Source organism: Bombina bombina, chromosome 9 (assembly GCF_027579735.1).
Source record: "Bombina bombina isolate aBomBom1 chromosome 9, aBomBom1.pri, whole genome shotgun sequence".
NCBI classification, from domain to species: Eukaryota; Metazoa; Chordata; class Amphibia; order Anura; family Bombinatoridae; genus Bombina; species Bombina bombina.
The window spans coordinates 215,816,741-215,843,906 of NC_069507.1; the positions used below are offsets into that span (position 1 = coordinate 215,816,741).

Sequence of the window (27,166 nt, forward strand, 5' to 3'; positions counted from 1 at the left end):
CTTTTATTTAGGGACATTTCTCTGTCACCCCCTCTTCTCTGACTACCAGCTACTTGCACAGGAGACTATGGCCTCTATTTATCAAGGTCTGGCGGACCTGATCCGACAGTGCAGATCAGGTCCGCCAGACCTCGCTGAAAGCAATACGTTCTCCGTATTCAGCATTGCACCAGCAGCTCACAAGAGCTGCTGGTGCAACGCCGCCCCCTGCAGACTCGCGGCCAATAGGCCGCCAGCAGGGGGGTGTCAATCAACCCGATCGTACTCGATCGAGTTGATTTCCAGTGATGTCTTTCCGCCTGCTCAGAGCAGGCGGACAGGTTATGGAGCAGCGGTCTTTGTGACCGCTGCTTCATAACTGCTGTTTCTGGCGAGTCTGAAGACTCGCCAGAAACACGGGTCGTCAAGCTCCTTTCGGACCTTGATAGATAGGCCCCAGTGTCCAGACTAGAAAAGATAAGCTATACTGAAAAAGTACTGAATAGTGCCAAAACACATGTTGATTCCCTATGCAGAGAATACCTGGTTAAATATAAAAAGAAAACTAAAAATACACAAGCCAGACAAACAAAAACCTAAATTCATCACGGCTTTCAGCCAAGAGTTTCACAGAATTATATAAAATTATTTGCTAGATTTACTGGCCCTTTAATAGATAGTGTTATTATGAGACTGTACTTTTAAATGTATTCTTAATGTTTTTTATGCAACCAGAGCTCTGAAGTCTCAGTAAACCGACGTGCGCTAAATTCAATTGTGTTTGAGTGAACAAGTTTACTTTCAACTTGTAATACGTGCACTACTTCCGCACAAAATCCTGCAATAAAAACCTTATCACTCGCGTGTACCAATTAATACTCCACTCGTAATATGGCCCTTAGTTAGGTGGCGTAATCTTTAGAAGTCAAACCTAGGGGGCTAGTTATCAAGCCGTCTACTTTTCTGGCTTCGCCGGCCCAATACGTCTGCCTAAGCTCGCCTACCTTCGCCGCCGCGGACCTTGAATACGTTCGCCTAAGTTATCAAATAAAGCTGTCAAAAAGCCGCGGGGCGATGAGCAGCGGACTGTGACAGTTATCACTCATCCGATCTCGCTGCCCTTCGGCTTTTTCCCAGCTTTATTGCTAGCCTGTCACTAAGCACTCACACTAAACTGCACTGTTCTACCCCCTATACCGGCGCCCCCGGAGCCCCCCGCAACTAAATAAAGTTATTAACCCCTAAACCGCCGCTCCTAGACCCCGCCGCAACTATTAAAAATGTAGTAACCCCTAAACCGCCGCTCCCGGACACAGCCGCCACCTACATTATACCCAGTAACCCCTATCCTGCCCCCCCTATACCGCCGCCCTCTATAATAAAGTTATTAACCCCTATCCTGCTGATCCCGCACCTCTCCGCAACTAAATAAATAGTTTAACCCCTAAACCGCCGCTCCATGAACCCGCCGCAACCTATAATAAATTTATTAACCCCTATCCTGCCCCCCACTACGCCGCCGCCACTGTAATAAAATGATTAACCCCTAAACCTAAGTCTAACCCTAACCATAACGCCCCCCTAACTTAAATATTAATTAAATACATCTAAATAAATTAACTCTTATTAACTAAATGAATCCTATTTAAAACTAAATACTTACTTATAAAATAAACCCTAATATAGCTACAATATAAATAATAATTATATTCTAGCTATCTTAGGATTTATATTTATTTTACAGGTACCTTTCAATTTATTTTAACCATGTACAATAACTATTAAATAGTTATTAACTATTTAATAGCTTACCTAGCTAAAATAAAGAGAAATTTACCTGTAAAATAAAAACTAACCTAAGTTACAATTACACCTAACACTACACTATACTTTAATAAATTATTCCTATTTAAAACTAAATACTTACCTGTAAAATAAACCCTAAGATAGCTACAATGTAATTAATAATTACATTGTAGCTATTTTAGGATTTATATTTATTTTACAGGTAACTTTGTATTTATTTTAGCTAGTTAGAATAGTTATTAAATAGTTATTAACTATTTAATAACTACCTAGCTAAAAGAAATACAAAATTACCTGTAAAATAAATCCTAACTTAAGTTACAATTAAACCTAATACTACACTATCATTAAATTAACTAAATAAACTACCTACAAAGAACTACAATGAAATACAATTACATAAACTAACTAAAGTACAAAAAATAAAAAAAGCTAAGTTACAAAAAATAAAAAATTAAGCTACAAACATGTTAAAAATATTACAACAATTTTAAGCTACTTACACCTAATCTAAGCCCCCTAATAAAATAACAAACCCCCCCAAAATAAAAAAAATCCCTACCCTATTCTAAATTACATAAATTTCAAAGCTCTTTTACCTTACCAGCCCTTAAAAGGGCCATTTGTGGGGGCATGCCCCAAAAAGTTCAGCTCTTTTGCCTGTAAAAGAAAAATACAACCCCCCCCCCAACATTAAAACCCACCACCCACATACCCCTAATCTAACCCAAACCCCCCTTACAAAAACCTAACACTAATCCCCTGAAGATCATCCTACCTTGAGTCGTCTTCACTCAACCGAGCCACCGATGGAACTGAAGAGGACATCCGGAGCGGAAGAAGTTAATCCTCCAAGCGGCGCTGAAGAAATCTTCCATCCGATGAAGTCATCATCCAGGCGGCGCTGAAGAAGTCTTCTATCCGGGCGAAGTCATCTTCCAAGCCGGGTCTTGAATCTTCCTTCCGCCGACGCGGAACCACCTTCTTCACCGACGGACTACGACGAATGACGGCTCCTTTAAGGGACGTCATCCAAGATGGCGTCCCCTCAATTCCGATTGGCTGATAGGATTCTATCAGCCAATCGGAATTAAGGTAGGAAAATCTGATTGGCTGATGGAATCAGCCAATCAGATTGAGCTCGCATTCTATTGGCTGTTCCGATCAGCCAATAGAATGCGAGCTCAATCTGATTGGCTGATTGGATCAGCCAATCGGATTGAACTTGAATCTGATTGGCTGATTCCATCAGCCAATCAGATTTTCCTACCTTAATTCCGATTGGCTGATAGAATCCTATCAGCCAATCGGAATTGAGGGGACGCCATCTTGGATGACGTCCCTTAAAGGAGCCGTCATTCGTCGTAGTCCGTCGGTGAAGAAGGTGGTTCCGCGTCGGCGGAAGGAAGATTCAAGACCCGGCTTGGAAGATGACTTCGCCCGGATAGAAGACCTCTTCAGCGCCTCTTTGAAGATGACATCGGCCGGATCGAAGACTTCTTCAGCGCCGCCTGGATGATGACTTCATCGGATGGAAGATTTCTTCAGTGCCGCTTGGAGGATTAACTTCTTCCGCTCCGGATGTCCTCTTCAGTTCCATCGGTGGCTCGGTTGAGTGAAGACGACTCAAGGTAGGATGATCTTCAGGGGATTAGTGTTAGGTTTTTGTAAGGGGGGTTTGGGTTAGATTAGGGGTATGTGGGTGGTGGGTTTTAATGTTGGGGGGGGGGGGGGGTTGTATTTTTCTTTTACAGGCAAAAGAGCTGAACTTTTTGGGGCATGCCCCCACAAATGGCCCTTTTAAGGGCTGGTAAGGTAAAAGAGCTTTGAAATTTATGTAATTTAGAATAGGGTAGGGATTTTTTTTATTTTGGGGGGGGTTTGTTATTTTATTAGGGGGCTTAGATTAGGTGTAAGTAGCTTAAAATTGTTGTAATATTTTTAACATGTTTGTAACTTAATTTTTTATTTTTTGTAACTTAGCTTTTTTTATTTTTTGTACTTTAGTTAGTTTATGTAATTGTATTTCATTGTAGTTCTTTGTAGGTAGTTTATTTAGTTAATTTAATGATAGTGTAGTATTAGGTTTAATTGTAACTTAAGTTAGGATTTATTTTACAGGTAATTTTGTATTTCTTTTAGCTAGGTAGTTATTAAATAGTTAATAACTATTTAATAACTATTCTAACTAGCTAAAATAAATACAAAGTTACCTGTAAAATAAATATAAATCCTAAGATAGCTATAATATAATTATGAATTACATTGTAGCTATCTTAGGGTTTATTTTACAGGTAAGTATTTATTTTTAAATAGGAATAATTTATTAAAGTATAGTGTAGTGTTAGGTGTAATTGTAACTTAGGTTAGGATTTATTTCACAGGTACATTTCTCTTTATTTTAGCTAGGTAAGCTATTAAATAGTTAATAACTATTTAATAGTTATTGTACATGGTTAAAATAAATTGAAAGGTACCTGTAAAATAAAAATAAATCCTAAGATAGCTAGAATATAATTATTATTTATATTGTAGCTATATTAGGGTTTATTTTAAAGGTAAGTATTTAGTTTTAAATAGGATTCATTTAGTTAATAAGAGTTAATTTATTTAGATTTATTTAATTAATATTTAAGTTAGGGGGCGTTAGGGTTAGGGTTAGGTTTAGGGGTTAATAATTTTATTACAGTGGCGGCGGCGTAGTGGGGGGCAGGATAGGGGTTAATAAATTTATTATAGGTGGCGACGGTGTAGGGGGGGCAGGATAGGGGTTAATACATTTAATATAGGTTGCGGCGGGTTCAGGGAGCGGCGGTTTAGGGGTTAATACATTTATTATAGTTGCGGTGGGCTCCGGGAGCGGCGGTTTAGGGGTTAATATGTATAGAGTAGCTTGCGGTGGGCTCCGGGAGCGGCGGTTTAGGAGGTAATAACTTTATTTAGTTGCGGCGGTGTAGGGGGGGTCAGATTAGCGGTGTTTAGACTCGGGGTACATGTTAGGGTGTTAGGTGTAGACAGCTCCCATAGGAATCAATGGGATGTCTGTCAGCAGCGAACTTGTACTTTCGCTATGGTCAGACTCCCATTGATTCCTATGGGATCCGCCGCCTCCAGGCTGGCGCTTTGAAAACCAGGTACGCTGGGCCGTAAAAGTGCCGAGCATACCTGCTAGTTTTTTGATAGCTAGCAAAAGTAGTGAGAATGTGCCGCACTTGTGTGCGGAACATCTGGAGTGACGTAAGAATCGATCTGTGTCGGACTGAGTCCGGCGGATCGAAGCTTACGTCACAAAATTCTACTTTTGCCGGTCTCGAGCCTTTGATAACTAAGGCGTATCAGCCTCGCCACAAATACGCTGCGGAATACGCAGCGTATTTGAGGTTGACGGCTTGATAACTACCCCCCCTAGTAACTAAAGAGATTATAAATTTTAACAGCTGAACTAGGTTTTGTAAATCTAGTTTATAGTTTCTTCTCAAATTAGTCTTTCTTGAAAGAAGAGCTAGACTTTTATGGTTTCTTTTTTAACTTAGTTTTAGGACTAAAGCATTAATCACATATACACATATAGTGATACCAAATTAATATCAATAATTAACGGGACAGTCCAGGTGTGTGTATAGGAGGGCAACAATGTCATATGTAGGTTTTATGATGCCCTTGGCCTATTGAAATGTGCTGGCAATGAATCACCTGTGCTTATTCATCTTGCTCTTTCTAACTTATAGACCCCTGGCCCCTAGTCCTTTATCCACAACAAAAGGATAAAAGGGTTAGTAAGAAGGGATAAGTTATATGTTTGGTGATTGCATGGTTGTTTCCTTTAACTGGTGTAGGTATGAGCCAAGAAAGAATGTGTGTTACATAGTAAAAGTAACATAGTAGACAAGGTTGAAATAAGACAAAAGCCTATTGAGTTCAACTTATACAGATCTTACCTGATTGATAACAATAAGCTGCCAGTTGAACTTAGAAACTGACCCATTTAAACCAGGCAATCATATCCCTGAATTCTGTTTCTAGCCAGAAATATATCTAAGCCATTTTTACATTTCTTGAAGGTATTAGCAGTTACTACCTTGTTAGGAAGAGAGTTCCACAGTTTATTGCTCTTACAACAAAAAAAGTTTGTAACTGAAGATTAAATCTCCTTTTCTCTAGCCTTAAACTATGATTTGTCACAAAACAACTGATTTACTTCTGCCAACTCTGTGTTGGGGCCTTGAATATATTTGTATAGAGTAATCACATCACGTCTCATGCACCTTTTTCTAGAGTAAACAGACTCAGCTTGGCTAACCTCTCTTCATAGTTAAAAAGGGACATTAAACCCCCCCAAAAAAATCTTTTATTTTTCAGATAGAGGATACAACTTTAAACAACATTCCAATTTAGTTCTATTATTTAATTTGCTTCATTCGTCAGATATTCTTTGTTTAAGAAATAGCAATCCACATTGGTGAGGCAATCACATGTGGTATATATGTGCAGCCACCAATTAGCAGCTACTGAGACTATCTAGATATGCTTTATAACAAAAGATATCAAGAGAACGAAGCAAATTAGATAAAAGAAGTAAAATAGAAAGTTGTTTAAAATCGCATGCTCTTTCTAAAACATGAAAGAAAAAATGTGGGTTTCATGTCCCTTTAAATCCTCCATTCCCCATTAATACATTTAAAGGGACAGTGAACACCAGAATTTTTGTTGTTTTAAAAGATAGATAATCCCTTTATTACCCATTCCCCATTAATACATTTAAGTAAAATTAGGACATCTCCTTCACAACTTACTGATTGGTGCGGATCCAGGTCTCTCTTCTCTCTGTTCGCTATACGTTGTGGAATGACGATCTCATAGTCCAGAATTGCAGAAACTTGATATGCTAATAAAAATAACGTGAAGGAAATTGAGAGATCAGCTTAATGAGGCCCAGACCCAGAATCACAGAAAAGCATAAAACTTATACTAAAAACTGAAAATATAACCTTCAATTTAGTACTTTTATTTGCTTCATTCTCAGGGTATTCTTTGTTAAGGAGATACCTAGGTAGGTGTCTGCAGCACTTCCTGGCAGGAAATAGTGCTGCCCTCTAGTGCTCTTGCAAATGGATAACATTCTTGCAAAACTGCTGTCAAATAGTGCTCCAGACACGTGCACGCTCCTGAGCTTATGTCCCTGCTTTTCAACAAAAGATACCAAGAGAATGAATAAAATGTGATTATAGAAGTTAGAAAGTTGTAAAATTGCATCCTCTAGCTGAATCATGAAAGAAACACTTTGGGTTTTATATCCCTTTAAGGTCCCAATACCGATCCTTCAGTGCAGCCACCTACTACTAATCAATGTCATAAGGTTACAGGTTCAAAAAGGTTTGGAATTCAGAATTGTTTCTTTTTTTGTATATTTGCATCTGTAAAATGATCCAACTTGGAGGCTTTCAAGATTAAAAGGTATTTTAACAAAATGAGTGGAATGTAAAGTTTGATGAATGAAAGTTCCCCATGTTTTTAAAAACCGGGCACTGATTCATCAAACTTGACATTCACTTTAATCATTTAAGCAATGTTTACGTCATAATACAGCTTGAACATGCAACCTAAAGGTAGTTTTATATCATTTAAAAAAAAACTCTATAAATAGCGCACCAACAGAAAGATAGTATAGAACTGTTATCAGAAAGGTAATAATTGTTGTTTTAAATAAATATTGATTAGCATTTGCATTTTAGACCACAAAAAACAAGGCAACGACACAGGTAGAAAAGATTGTGACTTACTTGCCGGGAAAAACAATTTTTGTAGTAAATTGTATTTTTAAAAATATTAATAAAAAAGTCTGGATATTATAATAATTCTGGATTGAATTGTTCTGAAATCTGTAGCTATTACTAGTTAAATTTGTCAACCCATTTTTAAGTTATTTAATATAGAAAAAGGTGTTGTAATGTAAAATTTCCACTATTCCTGGACGAGTAAGAAAATTGCAGCAGACAATTAAAAAATTTGACTTTTTCTTACCTTTAACATTGCGTGGACTAGTAACTTTTTCCTCTGGGCTAGTAATTTTTTTTTATTTTTTTTTTTTATTGAAGAACTGTCAAATGAAATGGTACATACAGACTTATCATGCAGTAATTATACATATAATTTGTAAATTGAGTCTTTAAAGAAGATATTACATAGGAGTCAAGACAGACTTCATTTTTATACCCCTAAGACATGTTAGGTCGCTCTTGGACCCCTTAGAAATTTAAAATCTGTTTGGTGTGGAGTAGTATTAGTCCAATGCTGTGGATAAACTAACAGAAAGAAAAACTAAAAAGGGAAGGTTTTACATAATGTGATATAGAAAACAATAAAGAAAGAAAAAAGTCCCAACTGGGTTAATAGTTAAGAACATAACTAGCTGTCTAACGTTCCATATGCAATAGGGAGGATAAATTATACTACCCCTACACAAAGTGAGGGTATAAATAAATGTGATATTTGACAAAGGATCCTCTTGATATCTGTCTTAATGATGAGATCTTATGTATAGCAATCTTTTTGGAGCGGAGTGGGCATTATCAATGTTGTAGCAATGAATATTAGTGAGAGATTAGTAACTGCAGCAACAATAGTAACAAGACTTAAAAAAAAACTACTAATACTATATGATATGAATTACTGAAGTATTCATGTTACATACTTGAAAGTGAATTAGTGACCCAACATATTTCTGCTGTTTCATAAAGTATACCGCCAATACCATCACTATAATGTTGGGATACATAGCTGTTCTCTGTACATGTCATCTAATGCAATATAATACTACCCTCCCTGTGGCCTCGGCCGCCAGCCGCCAGGGAAAGACTGTGCGTTCCACAAACATGTAGGCTATTTATTATTTATTTTCCCATAGATAGCCTTCCTTCAGTACAATAGTATGAGGAAGAATATGCTATTTTATAAAAATTAAAATTAAGCATCTTAGAGTAGCAGGCTGTGTAGGGTAGAGTGAGGTATGTGGCATATCCAAGCTATCGCATCCTATACTTAATTAACTGAAACTAAACAACATGTGAAACACTAAACATCTCTGCCAACGGGCCACCTTTCAAAATGAGTCCCTTATGGTTTTCTCTGTTCAACCTCCTAGATGAATTGAGCAAAGTCACATCTGGTCAGCACAACAGGATAGTTGTTTAACCCCTGCTAGCTGACATTACAATAATCTAGCCTTTATCTGATATAAAAACCTGTGAATTTTTGCGATGACAGGACTTGAGTTCTCTTAATGCTTGTTGTTGTGAAGGAGAACGAGATGTCTGCTCAGCGTACCTCCAGTGCAGAACAGCAGGTGGCAGAGTCCATTTTTGTGTCCCTTGGGTTAGCGTCCCTGCTGTGTCTTGCACCGTTAGCCTCCGAGTCACATGCCGGGCTATAGATCCAGTAATTTTTTGAGGGCGCCCGCTCATACGAGGTGTGCTGATCGAGGTGATGTTCTGTGTCCCCTGATCTTGCAGGTCTGTAATGCAAGCGATCTGCTGCTTCTCCTGCGCTACGGACAATCTTGGCAGCGGTGTAGTGTTCTGCGCAGCATGGGCTTCCATAGGAGACTCCTGTGGTTGTGGCAAGTCAGCCAGCTCTCCCGGCTGTGAGAAGTCTTCGAGTGGCTCTGTGTCAAGGGACCCTTTCACAGTAGAAGACCTGGTTAGGTGTGTGGCATGTATTTCTTTATTATGCAATATTTGCATCAAACGGTCATATGGAGCTTTATCCATCATCCTGTGAAACAGCTTTTCAATTCTCTCCAACCTCTCATCCGATCGCTGCAAGTAGGATTCTCCCGCCATTGGCGCCATTTTAAGTGTCGCCATGTAAGGTAGTTTGTTTGTTGTTCTCTTTGAAAAGTGTGTTAATTCACTTTACTGTAGGTATCTGATTTCTTCTCGCTAGTGCAGAAATGCTGTAATTCCCAGTTAGGAACAAGTACCTCGGATTTACCGAGGGGGAAGCGCCGCCATTAAGGAGCCGCCGCTCCAGGCCCCTATTGTCCTTTCCAGAGATCCGATGTCAAAAATACAGCCCAAATATTAGAGATGAGCCCTCAGAGGGACTAACAGACGTTGCAACCATATACTATTATATTTTAGCTGTGTAGTAGCGCCTATAATCGGCGGATTTTAAGCTTCTCAATCAGAGCTCTTGGAAGTTGCGACCGGTCAGGATCGCTGTTAGGACACGCCCCCTGGGCAAGTAATTTTTAACCATTGAATAATAAAGTATAGTGAGATTTTTACACACAAACACACCTCACTATAGTTTATTAGACAAATAATAAAATAATAAATAATTTGGCAATTGAGTTCCTAATAAAACACTTACTTGATGCTGTTTGTTTATGTAGAAATATTAAAATATACTTTAATAAAATTTCTAAAACTTTATTATCAGCCTTGCAAGTGAAAACAATCCCAGTGTGGCCATGGCCAACTCATAAGGAAAGATTGGGCACTTCTGGACTAGAGCATGTATAGAATGTGTTATATAATACTGACGGCATATTGTGCGATATGAGGCATTTGAAACTACAGACGTTAAGTCTGTTAAGTTGCGGAAGAAATCGGATTTATTCTTATGAAAGTGCAACGCACCATGATCTGTATTTAGTGTGTTGCACTTTCACAAGAATAAATCTGTCTCTGATATTAGCCAAATGCCATGAGCGGCCGGCTTCTTCTGCATTAAGCAGTGAGCGAAACAGGTGACATATCTGTAAACTCTTACAGTTTGAACATAGAGCACAACTTGCTGTAATTCTACTTGACAGCTAAAAAAGCGTTCCGATTGGTCGAATCCACACACGTGAAAAACAACACGGAAGTGGCACAGCAGAGATGGAACAGCGAGTAAATAACAGCAGTTAAACCCGCAGAAGTCCGAAGACACTTCGCCTGACTGAGACAGACCAAAACACAGTGTGGTAAGAAATCTTAACAGCCCGTAAAGGACATCAACCCTGACAAGTGTAAGCCGGGAGACAAGACAAGTAAAACGCACAGTCTGATACGGTTGTTTGAACCGGGGGAACTAACGAATTCACACTCCAACCCTTACTAAGGGGGATATTATATTTACCAACAGAGGTACATGCACAGACTATCAAAGAACTACGTGCAGTGACTTTCCCACCGCTCTCAATATCCTATTTCCTAGCCGCTTTTTGTGTCAGTATCTGGAATATCCTTATATGCTGCCAATATTAAATATACAATGTTATCAATGCTGCTTTTTTGGTTTTAGACCACCTGTGGTTTTCTTTTTATGTGTCAATTTTATTAATTTTATTAGTTACATCTGTAATATATAAGACAATCTTACAACTTATAGAATAAATTGTATTGTTTAATTATATCCTGGTTGGTGCTGTTGCTTTTTAAGCACACTTTTTTACTCAATACATTTTTTCTAGGAAAGTTGTAGAGGCTTTTCTTTTTCTTAGTTGCTTACACATCAGGGAGTGAGATAGGTTTGAACTTTGTGTTTTTTTTCATTGTGTACTCCAGTAATATTTCTAGATTGGCTCCTCAACTATGAGGAAACTATGGGGTAAGATTGCATGTTAATTTATTGCAAGATTACAGATAATTCTCTAAATACAAAGGAGTTCTTGTTCCTTTAATTGGCCCGCCGGCAATTGGTTGGATAACCCTAGTCAGATATACAAGGTATTCTCTATGTAAAAAATAAAGCAAATTACAGATGAATATTGTGGCTTCGTCCTTGTCTGTGAAGTGTACATACGTTCCTCTATGTACAGCGGTCAGCCACTGGATTACCCTTTAGTAAAAATATCCCTAAGCGTAATTCATGTAAAGACAAGATGGAGATGCTAAACACTGAACAAATCTTGAAACAATCTAAGGGATAACACTTACTGAAGATAAAATTAGACTTGCTTCAAAACAAAGAGGACATCAGAAGAAAAAATAAATTGAAAGATAAATAATAATAATAATAATATTCTACTTTTTAAATATACAGAAAGTGAAAAATGTGACTTTCTTCAAAACAAAGAGGACATTAATAAAAAATAATATATATATATATATATATAATGTTGTCCCTCTATCCAGGGCCGGATTTACATCTCAGGTGGCTGTAGGCACAAAAACCTGAAGCACCCCCCCCCCCCCCGAAAAAAAGTGGAAAAAATTAGGACTTTTTTTATTATTATTTAGGACAACTAAAAATAAATATTAGATGTAAAATTACATTTTTCCCTTTTATGGAGATACACAAATACACACACCAATTGCAATATTTGTTGTAATGGAAGCTACACCAAAAATCAATATTCACTTGACTCAAATGGCCATACAATTTCTATTATGTATAACAAAAACAAATCATGTTAAACTTTTAATGCAAAATATTCTAAAGAAAACCCTATTTAAAGGGACATAAAATGTGACAGTTTGCTGGGCATTTTATTATTGCACTAGTGCTTGCACAGAAGTGTGTTAGCCTCTTGCAAAAGAGTTAAACACATAGTCAATGTCAGTTCTGAAACAGCAATACACATCTGTGCAGACCCAGATGGGCTCATAGGACATGTTTATTGACAAGCCATTAGTGTATTGCTTTTCTGGAGATGACTTTGACTATGTGCTTAACATTTTGTTGGAGTTAAACACAGTTTTGTGTAAACAATAGCAATATTAAAACTAGCAGCATGCAAGCTCATCACCATCAACAACCTGTGCAGCCAGTGGAAGAAAATATAAAATGTAGGTATTTTTTTCCACTACATGAAAAAAATCTTGTAAACTCTGATATTTTTGGTACAAATACACACAGATGTTACATTTATTTTGTTCTGAAATATAAATATCATATGATGTTTCTCTCTAAGGAAAACATGGAATGTTGTAGATTATATGTAATCCAGGGGTCAACAAATGTGTTTAAAATTAGATTTTAGAAATTCAATTTACCACAATACAAAAATACCACACTTACTTGATAAAAGAACAGATTAACAATTTTTAATGTGATGTGTGTGTATGTGTATATATATATATATATATATATATATATATATATATATATGTGTGTGTGTGTGATGTGTGTGTGTGATGTGTATGTGTATATATATATATATATACACATACATATACATACATACAAACAAATATGCCATGTGAGTGGTTTACACACACACATTTTACAGCCTTACAATCTACAAACTTTGTTGTCAAAGTGCCCTAAAGGCTGTAAATCACAATTGGCAGCTTGTAATAAAGAGCAAAGCAGCTAGTCCCACATAACCTCCACACCTCCAAGGCCTTTATAGAACAAAAACATTCATCCTGAAACAGAATTTAAACTCCTGGCTATAAAAATGGAATACAGCACATAACAAGTGAATACACTGCAACCCTCTCTGGTAGCCAAGGGGTTATAGTGCTCTGCTTGTTATGTTTTCATTCTAGGCAGCATTAGAAGCCTTGTACAGTCCTAACCTGTTCTGAAGCTTTCATTCCTCAACAAAAAGTTTCTGCACCACATCAGCATGGAGCTTGGCTGTGTAAGGCAACAGAAGTACATAAAATAAAATGCCTGGCGAAAATGGGAGGGGTTTAGTTTTAATCTTTGCCCCTCTCTCCTTCATGGCTCCCTCAACTGCTGTAACATATTCCCAATGAAACACTCGACTTTGTAGGCACCTGGCAGCACAATTCTTACTAAAATAAATGCCCTCATTAAAAAAAAAAAAAAATTTTTTTTTTAATATCTGACAGGCAGGCGCCCCTCACTGCAAGGCGCCTGTAGGCACATGCCTACTGTGCCTAATGGGAAATCCGGCCCTGCCTCTATCTTAATTCTTAGTTTCTCCTGTTAAGTGTAGTCAGTCCACGGGTCATCATTACTTATGGGATATTAACTCCTCCCCAACAGGAAGTGCAAGAGGATCACCCAAGCAGAGCTGCTATATAGCTCCTCCCCTCTACGTCACACCCAGTCATTCTCTTGCACCCAACTAATAGATAGGATGTGTGAGAGGACTGTGGTGATTATACTTAGTTTTTATATCTTCAATCAAAAGTTTGTTATTTTAAACGGCACCGGAGTGTGTTGTTTTCTTCTCAGGCAGAATTTGAAGAAGAATCTACCTGAGTTTTGTATGATCTTAGCGGACGTAACTAAGATCCATTTGCTGTTCTCGGCCATTCTGAAGAGTGAGGTAAACTTCAGATCAGGGGACAGCGGGCAGGTTCACCTGCAAAGAGGTATGTTGCAGTATATTATTTTCTAAGGAATGGAATTGACTGAGAAAATACTGCCAATACCGATATAATGTAAGTACAGCCTTAAATGCAGTAGTAGCAACTGGTATCAGGCTGATATGTATGTATGTTTACACTTCAGTATTCTGGGGAATGGCACTTCACTGGGAAAATACTGTATGCATATAACTTTTAGCCTAACTTGCAGTGTGAACGACTAGCAGCAGGCTTTTAATGACATTTCATAAATTAGATTTTAAACGTTTGCTGGCATGTTAAATCGTTTAATTATCTGAGGTACTTGGTGAAAAATTGTTTTGGGCGTTATTTTCCACATGGCTGTCGTTTATTTAAATTAAAACAGTTTTACTGAGCTTCCCTCACTGTTGTATGTGAGTGGGAGGGGCCTATTTTGGCGCTTTTGCTACGCATCAGAAATTTAGTCACAAGTCTGCCTTCTATCCCTGCATGATCCGGAACGTCTCCACAGAGCTCAGGGGTCTTCAAAACTTGCAAACGAAAAAAGGTAGATGGGTGCGCTGGGCCAAACTGATAACCACACACCCCCTTAAAAGACAAAAATCCCTGCAATTGTCTAGATTATAGTGAACAGATAAAAATGGAAATAAGGGAGGCGCTCAAAGCTAAAGGTATCAACACTAAAACAGATTTAATAAAACATATTAATGATCACAGATATAAATACAAAGGGACGTCTCCCCAAAATAAATTAAGCTAATATCCTAAAAAGTCTATTGACCGCTAATATCCTAAAAAGTCTATTGATCGCTAAAACTAATTCAGATTTAAAAAACAAACAAGATAATCGGCAGTGCCTATGTAGTAATTGTGATACAGGCAGAAATAAATGTTATTTATAAAACACCAAAACAAATGACAGTGTTCCGTAATTGAAATACCACCAAGCTGCCTTATTTGAGAAAAGCCGTAGCTGCCAAATATAGTGTTTAGAGAAATGAATCCGTTGTCCAAAGTTCTCTTACTTTGTAAGATATTTGTGTGTCAACACCAAAAAGCCGTGTACTTTACCAAGTTGTAGACTTGTCAGTTGCTGGTCTTACTCCCTCGCCCGGTCCTCACCTCGAGCGGGGCTGACTGCAGCTTTGGCGTCTGACGTCACAGAAAGGTGTTCCGGCTGAAGGTAGAGGCCGATTCATGCGCTCCCCTCTATGCGCTGTACTCCCGGTCCTCTTTGGAAAGCCCTGCACTTAGTGCTAGTAGCACGCAGGGGGCTGTAAAACAGATTGGTATAATGGATATCCAAAACAGTGTTCCCCAATACAGAGGCTCTGCTCCTTAAGAGAAAATGTCTCAATAATGTAACCCGGGTTATTAGGTGAGACTCCAAATGAGATTCCAAAGATATGGTTAGTTGTTACAATGGTAATAACAACAGCACTGCCAACACATACGACGCGTTTCGCCCACCTATGGGCTTTATCAAGATAGATTTTACAGCCCCCTGCGTGCTACTAGCACTAAGTGCAGGGCTTTCCAAAGAGGACCGGGAGTACAGCGCATAGAGGGGAGCGCATGAATCGGCCTCTACCTTCAGCCGGAACACCTTTCTGTGACGTCAGACGCCAAAGCTGCAGTCAGCCCCGCTCGAGGTGAGGACCGGGCGAGGGAGTAAGACCAGCAACTGACAAGTCTACAACTTGGTAAAGTACACGGCTTTTTGGTGTTGACACACAAATATCTTACAAAGTAAGAGAACTTTGGACAACGGATTCATTTCTCTAAACACTATATTTGGCAGCTACGGCTTTTCTCAAATAAGGCAGCTTGGTGGTATTTCAATTACGGAACACTGTCATTTGTTTTGGTGTTTTAAAAATAACATTTATTTCTGCCTGTATCACAATTACTACATAGGCACTGCCGATTATCTTGTTTGTTTTTTAAATCTGAATTAGTTTTAGCGATCAATAGACTTTTTAGGATATTAGCGGTCAATAGACTTTTTAGGATATTAGCTTAATTTATTTTGGGGAGACGTCCCTTTGTATTTATATCTGTGATCATTAATATGTTTTATTAAATCTGTTTTAGTGTTGATACCTTTAGCTTTGAGCGCCTCCCTTATTTCCATTTTTATCTGTCTTCAAAACTTGTTTTGAGGGAGGTAATCACTCACAGCAGACCTGTGAGACTGTGCTTTGACTGTGATAAAAACGCTTATCTTTTAAATTATTATACGTTTTTTTCTGATATTAAGGTTAATCATCCATTGCTAATGAGTGCAATCCTTTGCTAAATTTATGTTTTTACCGGGTAAATTGGGTTTTTATAACTAATCCGGTTCATTGTTATTCAACTGTCATAGTTTTTTTCTGTGCTTCTTAAAGGCACAGTAACGTTTTACATATTGCTTGTAAATTTAGTTGAAAAGTATTTCCAAGCTTGCTAGTCTAATTGCTAGTTTGTTAAACATGTCTGACTCAGAGGAATCTCTCTGTGCAATATGTTCAAAAGCCAAGGTGGAGCCCAATAGAAATTTATGTACTAATTGCATTGATGCTACTTTAAATAAAAATCAATCTGTACATGTTGAACATCATTCACCAGGCAACGAGGGGGAAGTTATGCCGACTAACTTGCCTCACGTGTCAGTACCTGCATCTCCCGCTCGGGAGGTGCGTGATATTGTAACGCCAAGTACATCAGGGCGGCCATTACAAATCACTCTACAGGACATGGCTAATGTTATGACTGAAGTTTTGTCTAAATTGCCAGAACTTAGGGGTAAACGAGATCACTCTGGGGTGAGAACAGAGTGCGCTGATAATGCTAGGGCCATGTCTGATACTGCGTCACAATTTGCAGAACATGAGGACGGAGAGCTTCATTCTGCGGGTGACGGATCTGATCCAAATAAACTGGATTCAGACATTTCAAATTTTAAGTTTAAGCTGGAAAACCTCCGTGTATTGCTAGGGGAGGTATTAGCGGCTCTGAATGATTGTAACACAGTTGCAATCCCAGAGAAAATGTGTAGGTTGGATAAATATTTTGCGCTACCGACGAGTACTGACGTTTTTCCTATACCTAAGAGACTTACTGAAATTGTTACTAAGGAGTGGGATAGACCCGGTGTGCCTTTCTCACCCCCTCCTATATTCAGAAAAATGTTTCCAATAGACGCCACCACACGGGACTTATGGCAAACGGTCCCTAAGGTGGAGGGAGCAATTTCTACTTTAGCTAAGCGTACCACTATCCCGGTGGAGGATAGCTGTGCCTTTTCAGATCCAATGAATAAAAAGTTATAGGGTTACCTTAAGAAAATGTTTGTTCAACAAGGTTTTATATTGCAACCCCTTGCATGCATTGCGCCTGTCACGGCTGCAGCAGCATTTTGGTTTGAGTCTCTGGAAGAGACCCTTGACTCAGCGCCATTAGATGAGATTTCACACAAGCTTAAAACCCTTAAGCTAGCTAATTCATTTATTTCTGATGCCGTAGTACATTTAACTAAACTTACGGCTAAGAATTCCAGATTCGCCATTCAGGCACACAGAGCACTGTGGCTAAAATCCTGGTCAGCTGATGTTACTTCTAAATCTAAATTACTTAACATACCTTTCAAGGGGCAGACTTTATTCGGGCCCGGTTTGAAAGAAATTATCGCTGATATTACAGGAGGTAAAGGCCATGCCCTGCCTCAAGACAGAGCCAAACCTAGGGCTAGACAGTCTAATTTTCGTGCCTTTCGTAACTTCAAGGCAGGAGCAGCATCAACTTCCTCTGCTCCAAAACAGGAAGGAGCTGTTGCTCGCTACAGACAAGGCTGGAAACCTAACCAGACCTGGAACAAGGGCAAGCAGGCCAGAAAACCTGCTGCTGCCCCTAAGACAGCATGAAGTGAGGGCCCCCGATCCGGGAACGGATCTAGTGGGGGGCAGACTTTCTCTCTTCGCCCAGGCTTGGGCAAGAGATGTCCAGGATCCCTGGGCGTTAGAGATCATATCTCAGGGATATCTTCTGGACTTCAAAGCTTCTCCCCCAAAAGGGAGATTTCATCTTTCAAGGTTGTCAACAAACCAGATAAAGAAAGAGGCGTTTCTACGCTGTGTACAAGATCTTTTACTAATGGGAGTGATCCATCCGGTTCCGCGGTCGGAACACGGACAAGGGTTTTACTCAAATCTGTTCGTGGTTCCCAAGAAAGAGGGAACCTTCAGACCAATCTTGGATTTAAAGATCCTAAACAAATTCCTAAGAGTTCCATCATTCAAAATGGAAACTATTCGGACAATCTTACCCATGATCCAAAGAGGTCAGTACATGACCACAGTGGATTTAAAGGATGCTTACCTTCACATACCGATTCACAAAGAACATTACCGGTATCTAAGGTTTGCCTTCCTAGACAGGCATTACCAGTTTGTAGCTCTTCCATTCGGGTTGGCTACGACTCCAAGAATCTTCACAAAGGTTCTGGGCTCTCTTCTGGCGGTACTAAGACCGCGAGGAATTTCCGTGGCTCCGTACCTAGACGACATTCTGATACAAGCGTCAAGCTTTCAAACTGCCAAGTCTCATACAGAGTTAGTACTGGCATTTCTAAGGTCGCATGGGTGGAAAGTGAACGAAGAGAAGAGTTCTCTCTTACCACTCACAATAGTTCCCTTCTTGAGTACTCTTATAGATTCTGTAGAAATGAAGATTTACCTGACAGAAGACAGGTTAACAAAGCTTCAAAATGCTTGCCGTGTCCTTCATTCCATTCAACACCCGTCAGTGGCTCAATGCATGGAGGTAATCGGCTTAATGGTAGCGGCAATGGACATAGTTCCTTTTGCACGCCTGCATCTCAGACCGCTGCAATTGTGCATGCTAAGTCAGTGGAATGGGGATTACTCAGATTTGTCCCCTACTCTGAATCTGGATCAAGAGACCAGAAATTCTCTTCTATGGTGGCTTTCTCGGCCACATCTGTCCAGGGGGATGCCCTTCAGCAGGCCAGACTGGACAATTGTAACAACAGACGCCAGCCTACTAGGTTGGGGCGCTGTCTGGAATTCCCTGAAGGCTCAGGGATCATGGACTCAGGAGGAGAGTCTCCTTCCAATAAACATTCTGGAATTGAGAGCAGTTCTCAATGCCCTTCTGGCTTGGCCTCAGTTAACAACTCGGAGGTTCATCAGGTTTCAGTCGGACAACATCACGACTGCAGCTTACATCAACCATCAAGGAGGGACAAGGAGTTCCCTAGCGATGATGGAAGTATCAAAGATAATTCGCTGGGCAGAGTCTCACTCTTGCCACCTGTCAGCGATCCACATTCCAGGAGTGGAGAACTGGGAGGCGGATTTCCTAAGTCGCCAGACTTTTCATCCGGGGGAGTGGGAACTTCATCCGGAGGTCTTTGCCCAAATACTTCGACGTTGGGGCAAACCAGATATGGATCTCATGGCATCTCGCCAGAACGCCAAGCTTCCTTGCTACGGGTCCAGGTCCAGGGACCCGGGAGCGGTCCTGGTAGATGCTTTGACAGCACCTTGGACCTTCGGGAATGGCTTATGTGTTTCCACCCTTCCCGATGCTTCCTCGTTTGATTGCCAGGATCAAACAGGAGAAAGCATTGGTGATTCTAATAGCGCCTGCGTGGCCACGCAGGACCTGGTATGCAGATCTAGTGGACAGGTCATCCTGTCCACCTTGGTCTCTGCCTCTGAGACAGGACCTTCTAATCCAGGGTCCTTTCAAACATCAAAATCTAATTTCTCTGAAGCTGACTGCATGGAAATTGAACGCTTGATTTTATCAAAGCGTGGATTTTCGGAGTCAGTAATCGATACTTTAATACAGGCTAGGAAACCTGTTACCAGGAAGATTTACCATAAGATTTGGCGTAAATACTTACACTGGTGCGAATCCAAGAGTTACTCATGGAGTAAGGTTAGGATTCCTAGGATATTGTCTTTTCTACAAGAGGTTTTAGAAAAGGGTTTATCTGCAAGTTCTTTAAAGGGACAGATCTCAGCTCTGTCCATCCTTTTACACAAACGTCTGTCAGAAGTTCCAGACGTTCAGGCTTTTTGTCAGGCTTTGGCTAGGATTAAGCCTGTGTTTAAGACTGTAGCTCCACCGTGGAGCTTAAACTTAGTTCTTAACGTTTTACAGGGTGTTCCGTTTGAACCCCTTCATTCCATTGATATCAAGTTGTTATCTTGGAAAGTTCTGTTTTTAATGGCGATTTCCTCGGCTCGTAGAGTCTCTGAGTTATCAGCCTTATATTGTGATTCTCCTTATCTGATTTTTCATTCAGATAAGGTAGTTCTGCGCACTAAACCTGGGTTCTTACCTAAGGTAGTTACTAACAAGAATATCAATCAAGAGATTGTTGTTCCATCATTGTGCCCTAACCCTTCTTCAAAGAAGGAACGACTTCTACACAATCTGGACGTAGTCCGTGCCCTGAAATTTTATTTACAGGCAACTAAAGGTTTTCGCCAAACTTCTTCCCTGTTTGTCGTTTATTCTGGTCAGAGGAGAGGTCAAAAAGCATCTGCTACCTCTCTATCCTTTTGGCTTCGTAGCATAATACGTTTAGCCTATGAGACTGCTGGACAGCAACCTCCTGAAAGGATTACAGCTCATTCTACTAGAGCTGTGGCTTCCACTTGGGCCTTTAAGAATGAGGCCTCTGTTGAACAGATTTGCAAGGCTGCAACTTGGTCTTCTCTTCATACTTTTTACAAATTTTACAAATTTGACACTTTTGCTTCTTCGGAGGCTGTTTTTGGGAGAAAGGTTCTTCAGGCAGTGGTTCCTTCCGTATAAAGATCCTGCCTGTCCCTCCCGTCATCCGTGTACTTTAGCTTTGGTATTGGTATCCCATAAGTAATGATGACCCGTGGACTGACTACACTTAAAAGGAGAAAACATAATTTATGCTTACCTGATAAATTCCTTTCTCCTGTAGTGTAGTCAGTCCACGGCCCACCCTGTTTTTTATGGCAGGTCTAAATTTTAAATTATACTCCAGTCACCACTGCACCCTATAGTGTCTCCTTTCTCGTTTGGTTCTCGGTCGAATGACTGGGTGTGACGTAGAGGGGAGGAGCTATATAGCAGCTCTGCTTGGGTGATCCTCTTGCACTTCCTGTTGGGGAGGAGTTAATATCCCATAAGTAATGGATGACCCGTGGACTGACTACACTACAGGAGAAAGGAATTTATCAGGTAAGCATAAATTATGTTTTTTCAATCTTACAATAATATTCTACTTTTTATATACAGAAAGTGAAACATCCATCTTTACACGCACTTAAATTTATAATTTTCAGTTATCACGCATTTAATTATCAGCAATAGATTTTACCTCTAATATACATGGAACAATAGCTTATACTTAAATACAATAGACATTTTGTGTGCTATAATCATGGTGCATGCCACAGATTCTGAGAGGCCTTCGTTCTTGACATTATTTTCTTTAACCCTAAGGCTTTTAAAGTCCGGCCCAATCACTCTGGTGACTGACCCTGCACAACAAACAAATGAATAACAAATCCAGTTAGTGTTTTTTTAAGTTTTTTTTAGTGGAGGATATAATAGTCTTGCCGACACACCCTGGATCACTGGTATACCTTCTGCTTCAATCTGGTTCCTTGTGCTTCATACACATATACCACAAGGCATCTGCATTCCTTAGTAACTATTAAACTGTAGGGCAATTCTAATTCCTAGGAAAATGTGAGTGCAATTGTTTAAAAAAAAACATCTTAAGTGGGTATTTTTATTCTATTTTTATTGAGGCCTCATTGGCTTAGATTCAGTAAAACGTCACTGAGAATGCATAAAAATAAAGCCAATCAGCAACATCAGTCCACAGTTTGCTTTACTTTGATGTCATGGGATCTTACCATAATCTCACAAAATTTCATAATGAACTTCTGTACACGGAGGATGGTAATAAAAGTGACTGTGCATGCACATGGCTGATGCAAACTTTTTTGTCACAGGACAAGCACAAGTCCCTTTGTAATTAAATATGGCTTCTGAGGAAATCTGAGGTAAATCAGCTTCCTTTTAAAAAAGAGATATTCATGTGATATTTTATAGTCAGCTTTCTACAGATTTGCTGGGATGTCTTCTAGTCAGCTGTTAACAGATTTGCTGCATTGTTTCAAGTGATTCAGCGTTTGAATAAATGTCCCTTTAAAGCCTGACTGATTGATCTCTGTTACATACACTCCTCATACATTCCGCATTTCTACTTGATCTAGCGTTGATCTACTTGGATCTCTTGCCTGAAAAGTAGGTTTTCCTCAAAACTAAAGAGTGACCTGTTAATGGCCTGTGGCACGATATGTTGTAGAATTTGGACCTAGTGTTACTTATTTCAGGAATAGAAGATCTGAACAAACTAATAACTGGAGCTAACTGTAACCAAAATTTTGGTATACTTCAAGCAACATAACTAAATTAATACATTTAATTATTTTGTTATAGTCTAATGCCGCTGGTGTCCGCCATCTTCTGAACTAGTTTCTTCACGGAGACAAATGCACGTCTAGTGCACACTATACTACTAGTTCGGAGAATTTATAATTATGCAAATAAGGAAAATTAATCTAATAATACTAATTTAACTATAATAATAAAATAATAATTACAACAATAAAATATTACTACTACTAGTACTAAAATATTATTAATAATAATAATAACAATAATAAAAATACTATTAGTACTACTATTATAATAATAATAATAATAATAATAATAATAATAATAATAATAATAATAATAACATAATGCCACAACTAATAAAATAATAATAAAAATACTACTACAAAAATAATATATATATATATATATATATATACACACACACATACACAGACACTACTACTAATAATAATAATAATAAAAAAATACTACTACTACTAAAATTATAATAATAAAAATACTACTACTAATAATAAAAAAAATACTAATACTACTTATAAAATACTACTACGAATACTACTACAACTAATAATAATAGTAATAATAATAAAATAATACAAACACTACTACTACTAATAATAAAATAATAATAATATTGTCAAGGTATTTGAAATATTATTAAATAATATATAGAGGTATATTTGTCTTTATTTAATAGATCTGTGGATATGAACATGGTCTGTAGGACAAAGGATTAGATCTCCCCCACTCCAATTGCACAGGAGACATTCTTGGCTGAAAGGAGAACAAAGGATTATCTCTGGGAGATATCACACACTCAATATGTTAAATTATGCAATTGTATAATTTAGCAAGGAACTAAAATATAACATAGTTTCAGGATACAGGCAAATATATGGAGACGAAATGTCTGAATTACCCTTTTGGAACTGATCAAAATCATGGAGAGACAGCTTTTATGCACATGGTGTTAATTTTTAAATACACATCTGCACTGCTGGCTAAACAGGAAATATGCTGTTTTAAAGACTCTTACAACTCCTCATGGATTGACCCCATGTGGAGCAATAAAGGCCTTGGAAAACACAGACAAATGCTAAGGTGTGACTCTGGAAGTTCACGTAAACAGACAGCAAATAAACATTTTTTTTTCTCTCTCTGTTTAAATACATGCCCCAGAATGTATTAAATATAGAAATTTGGGAAATTGTCTAAATTCTATATTATTATTACATGGGTATTTGCTAAGCTTGGGAGGTAACTGTTTTAGTCAGTCAAAAATGTGTAATAACCTCTGTTTTTGCTTATATTTTTCAGACAGATAAATTCAGATATACATAGAAATGATATATATGTTTTGAAAACACAAAAGATCTTACTTAGCCTCTGTGTTTTTAAGAATATAAATAAATACTTATGGACCATACACATACTAATGATTGGATCATCTCTAATAATTATTTCTATTTTTATTGCAGACAACCATTGGTCATGAGCATCAATCTTAGAAAGACAGATTTTCTGCTGAAGCTAAAACTTGTAACTGGTTCCCGCTGGTGTGAGATACCACTTTACTTGAGCAAAGCGAATCTACCCTTCTCATTGATTGCGATATACACTTATTGGTGATCTGAGGTAAAATAATTCCTACCAAGGAACATCGGATATCGACTGCTTTTTACTTTGGTAACGTATTCAAGGTTTTGTAAGATAAGTTATATGCATAGTTAATTTGTATTTAATAGATTTAAAGAAGCAGTGTGTTTTTCTCAAGTTAGCATTTCACAGCCTATATACATATATTGTTTAAATCTGCGTCTGATTGGCTAAGTAACTCATCTATACAAGTTCTGATATTGTCAGTTAATTTTGTATTAGGATAAATTGCAATTAAATAGCAGAATATATATTATCCTATTGTTTTATAAACACTGTTTAGAATTGTATTGCTTGGATGTTAAAGGTTTTTAGTCCCATTGTGTTAAATAAATAAAAGGCTGAATTGTGAAGGTATATTTTTCTGGGTTTTGTAAGAAGGATAGCATATCTTAAGAGTTGGTTTTAACGCATATACATTTTGTTTCATTTCCTTTTATTGCAAATATACTTCAATATGTTTATGGATATTAACTAAATAAAAGAATTCAGATATTTATATTAATTGTATGGTCTAGTAGGTGCATGGTTGATAAGGGTTTCTATTTCTTTGTATTGTGTTTATAACCCTGCCATAAACTTATATATATTATTTGGATAGCACTACTAAGATTTTCATAAATATACTGACATAATAATTGGAGGCACTTTTTCTGAGATTTATTAATATTCCATCATAATTGATATAATATATTTGTAAGTAAATAGAAATTATTATAAAAGAGAAGAAAAAAAATAAAAAAAAAAAAATTCATATTTCGATATTAATATTTTGAAGATATAATTTTTTTTGAAAGGTTGAAATATTAGTTTTCATATTTCGAGATTGACATTAATATCTTGAAATATTATTAAAGATTAATTTTGAAAAATTAATAAAAATATTAATTTTTCATATTTCAAAATTAATCAAAAATATTAATTTTTCATATTTCAAAATTAATCAAAAATATTAATTTTTCATATTTCGGAATATTAATTTTTCATATTTCAAAATTAATAATATTTTGTTTTGAAATATAAAATTTTTCTCTCTTTTTATTGGCAAAATTGTATTAGCATTTTAGTTAAATAAATACTAAACCAATACAATAATGTCTGTAGCCAGAAGTGACTCATTTAATTCTATACATAGCAATGAAATTGGTCCCATAACCATACCTATTACTAAAGGTCAGGTCCTTAAGAAAGATATCTTAAGTTACCTTAAAGGGAAGTTTAATATTGCGGGTGAATTAAATGATTTTATGGATATGCTTGAAACTAGGGCTAAAAATATTACCGTTAATAATAATATGTGGAATGAAGAGAATGAATTCTTCCAGGAATTATTAATGATTAATCAATGCAAAGATCCCAAAAAGCGAGAAAAACTAATACTAAAATCTTGGCCCCTTCTAATATGCATAATTGACGAAATGTCGTTTTGTGTCACAGACAAACAATTGCAAATACAGGAGCTAGAAAATAGTATTCGTTCCTCGCGCAGACGCGAAGAGGGTTTAAAAACAGCCAAAAATAAAATGGATGAATTTGCCCGAAACCTAGCCACCTTAGATAAGCACAATATGGACTTAATCGCGCAGATACAAGATTTAAATAAACAGCTTGCGCAAAGCCAGAGAGAATTAAGCGATTTAAAAAGGTCATATCGCCATAATGAAAACCCCTATATTAGCAATGAGAATAATACAGATAATGCTAACTCCTTTAGCGAACGCGTCAGGGACGAGGTACGAAAATATATAGAACAACATAGACAAATGACCCCTAATGGGTCAGAAGTAGATTTCCCAAATAGACAATCCCCTCAGGATGTAAATCCAGAGGACAGCTGTAGCGCAGCTGATGCGGGGGAGGGAAACTCTAACAGAGAATCCCAAAATAAGTCTGATAAAGTCTATGATTCCCATAAAATAATCACCTTCGTACAACGCGCAGTACCTATATTCTCCAATAAGGGAACAACATCTGTAATTGATCATTTACAGGCTTTTGAAAATGCGTTAGCTATAATGAATGTTACAAGTGAGAAATTGAAAATTGAATTTCTGCCTTGGGTATTTGACAGTAAGCATCACAAATTCTTTGCTTCACTAAAGGATATGAATATTCATTCCTGGAATGGGGTAAAACAACAATGCAGAAAAGAATTCGGGCAATATCGCACTAAAACTGCCGCGAAAATAGCGGTATATGGTTTAAAGTGTCGTGCGAATCAGAGTCCAGTCGAATTCCTTTCTGTATTGAAAAATGCGCACAGTATGGCTGAAGATAATCCCAGATTTGATGGCTCAGAATTTGTAAATTTATTTTTTGAAGCATTGCCTACACCCATCAAAATCAACTTAGCTAGAGATTTTGATGAGGACTGCTCATTGGAATGGCTGATCAAAGAGAGTACGAAGTTATACTCTATTCAGCAGTCCAGTGAGCAGGGGGTTAAAAAGGAGTCAAAACCCAAAATTGTGGCAGAAACTAGGGTGTCACCTAGCCCCCTCAATTTGGAGTCTAACAAGAGGACTTATGCAGAGGTGGCCAGTCAAAACAGGCCATCTCCACAGAGGTTTAATTCTGCCCCTCCCCCTACACAGGTTGAGGCGCAGGGAGACTATAACCAAAGTGGGGGACATAATCAGGTGAATAATTACTCACAAAGAGAATACTCACCAAATAATTGGTATCCGCGCAAGGGTAGATACAATAGACGGCGAAGATATTCTCAGGGTAACCAGACACCCCAGGTATATAATGCTTCCCAAAATATTAATACTGAACAAGCTGAACCCCAGGGGCAACCACGCCAGAATAGAAATAGTGGCCCTGATTCTGAGGGAACCCAATGGTCCAGGAATCAGTACAATGGGGCACCAAGAGATAGGCCCAGGGGTAGAGGTAACTTGTACAATCAGGTAGATATGCTGTTTACCCAATTAAATCGGTTGAGCGAACAAATCGCTAATATGAGTCAAAAATCTACGGCTCAGCAACCGAACAATACTTTT

The 27,166-nt window shown here is 38.0% G+C and overlaps 1 protein-coding gene across 2 annotated transcripts in view; it reads right to left on the reverse strand.

Annotated features, from left to right (window-relative positions):
• The window catches only part of LOC128640217 (disintegrin and metalloproteinase domain-containing protein 9), a 176,032-nt gene that overhangs the window by 110,280 nt on the left and 38,586 nt on the right, over window positions 1-27,166 (reverse strand). For both annotated transcript variants that reach the window (XM_053692617.1, XM_053692618.1), the window contains exon 2: window positions 6,579-6,670. In XM_053692617.1, coding sequence (XP_053548592.1) covers window positions 6,579-6,670 — 92 coding nt within the window. The remainder of the gene's footprint in view (window positions 1-6,578; window positions 6,671-27,166) is intronic.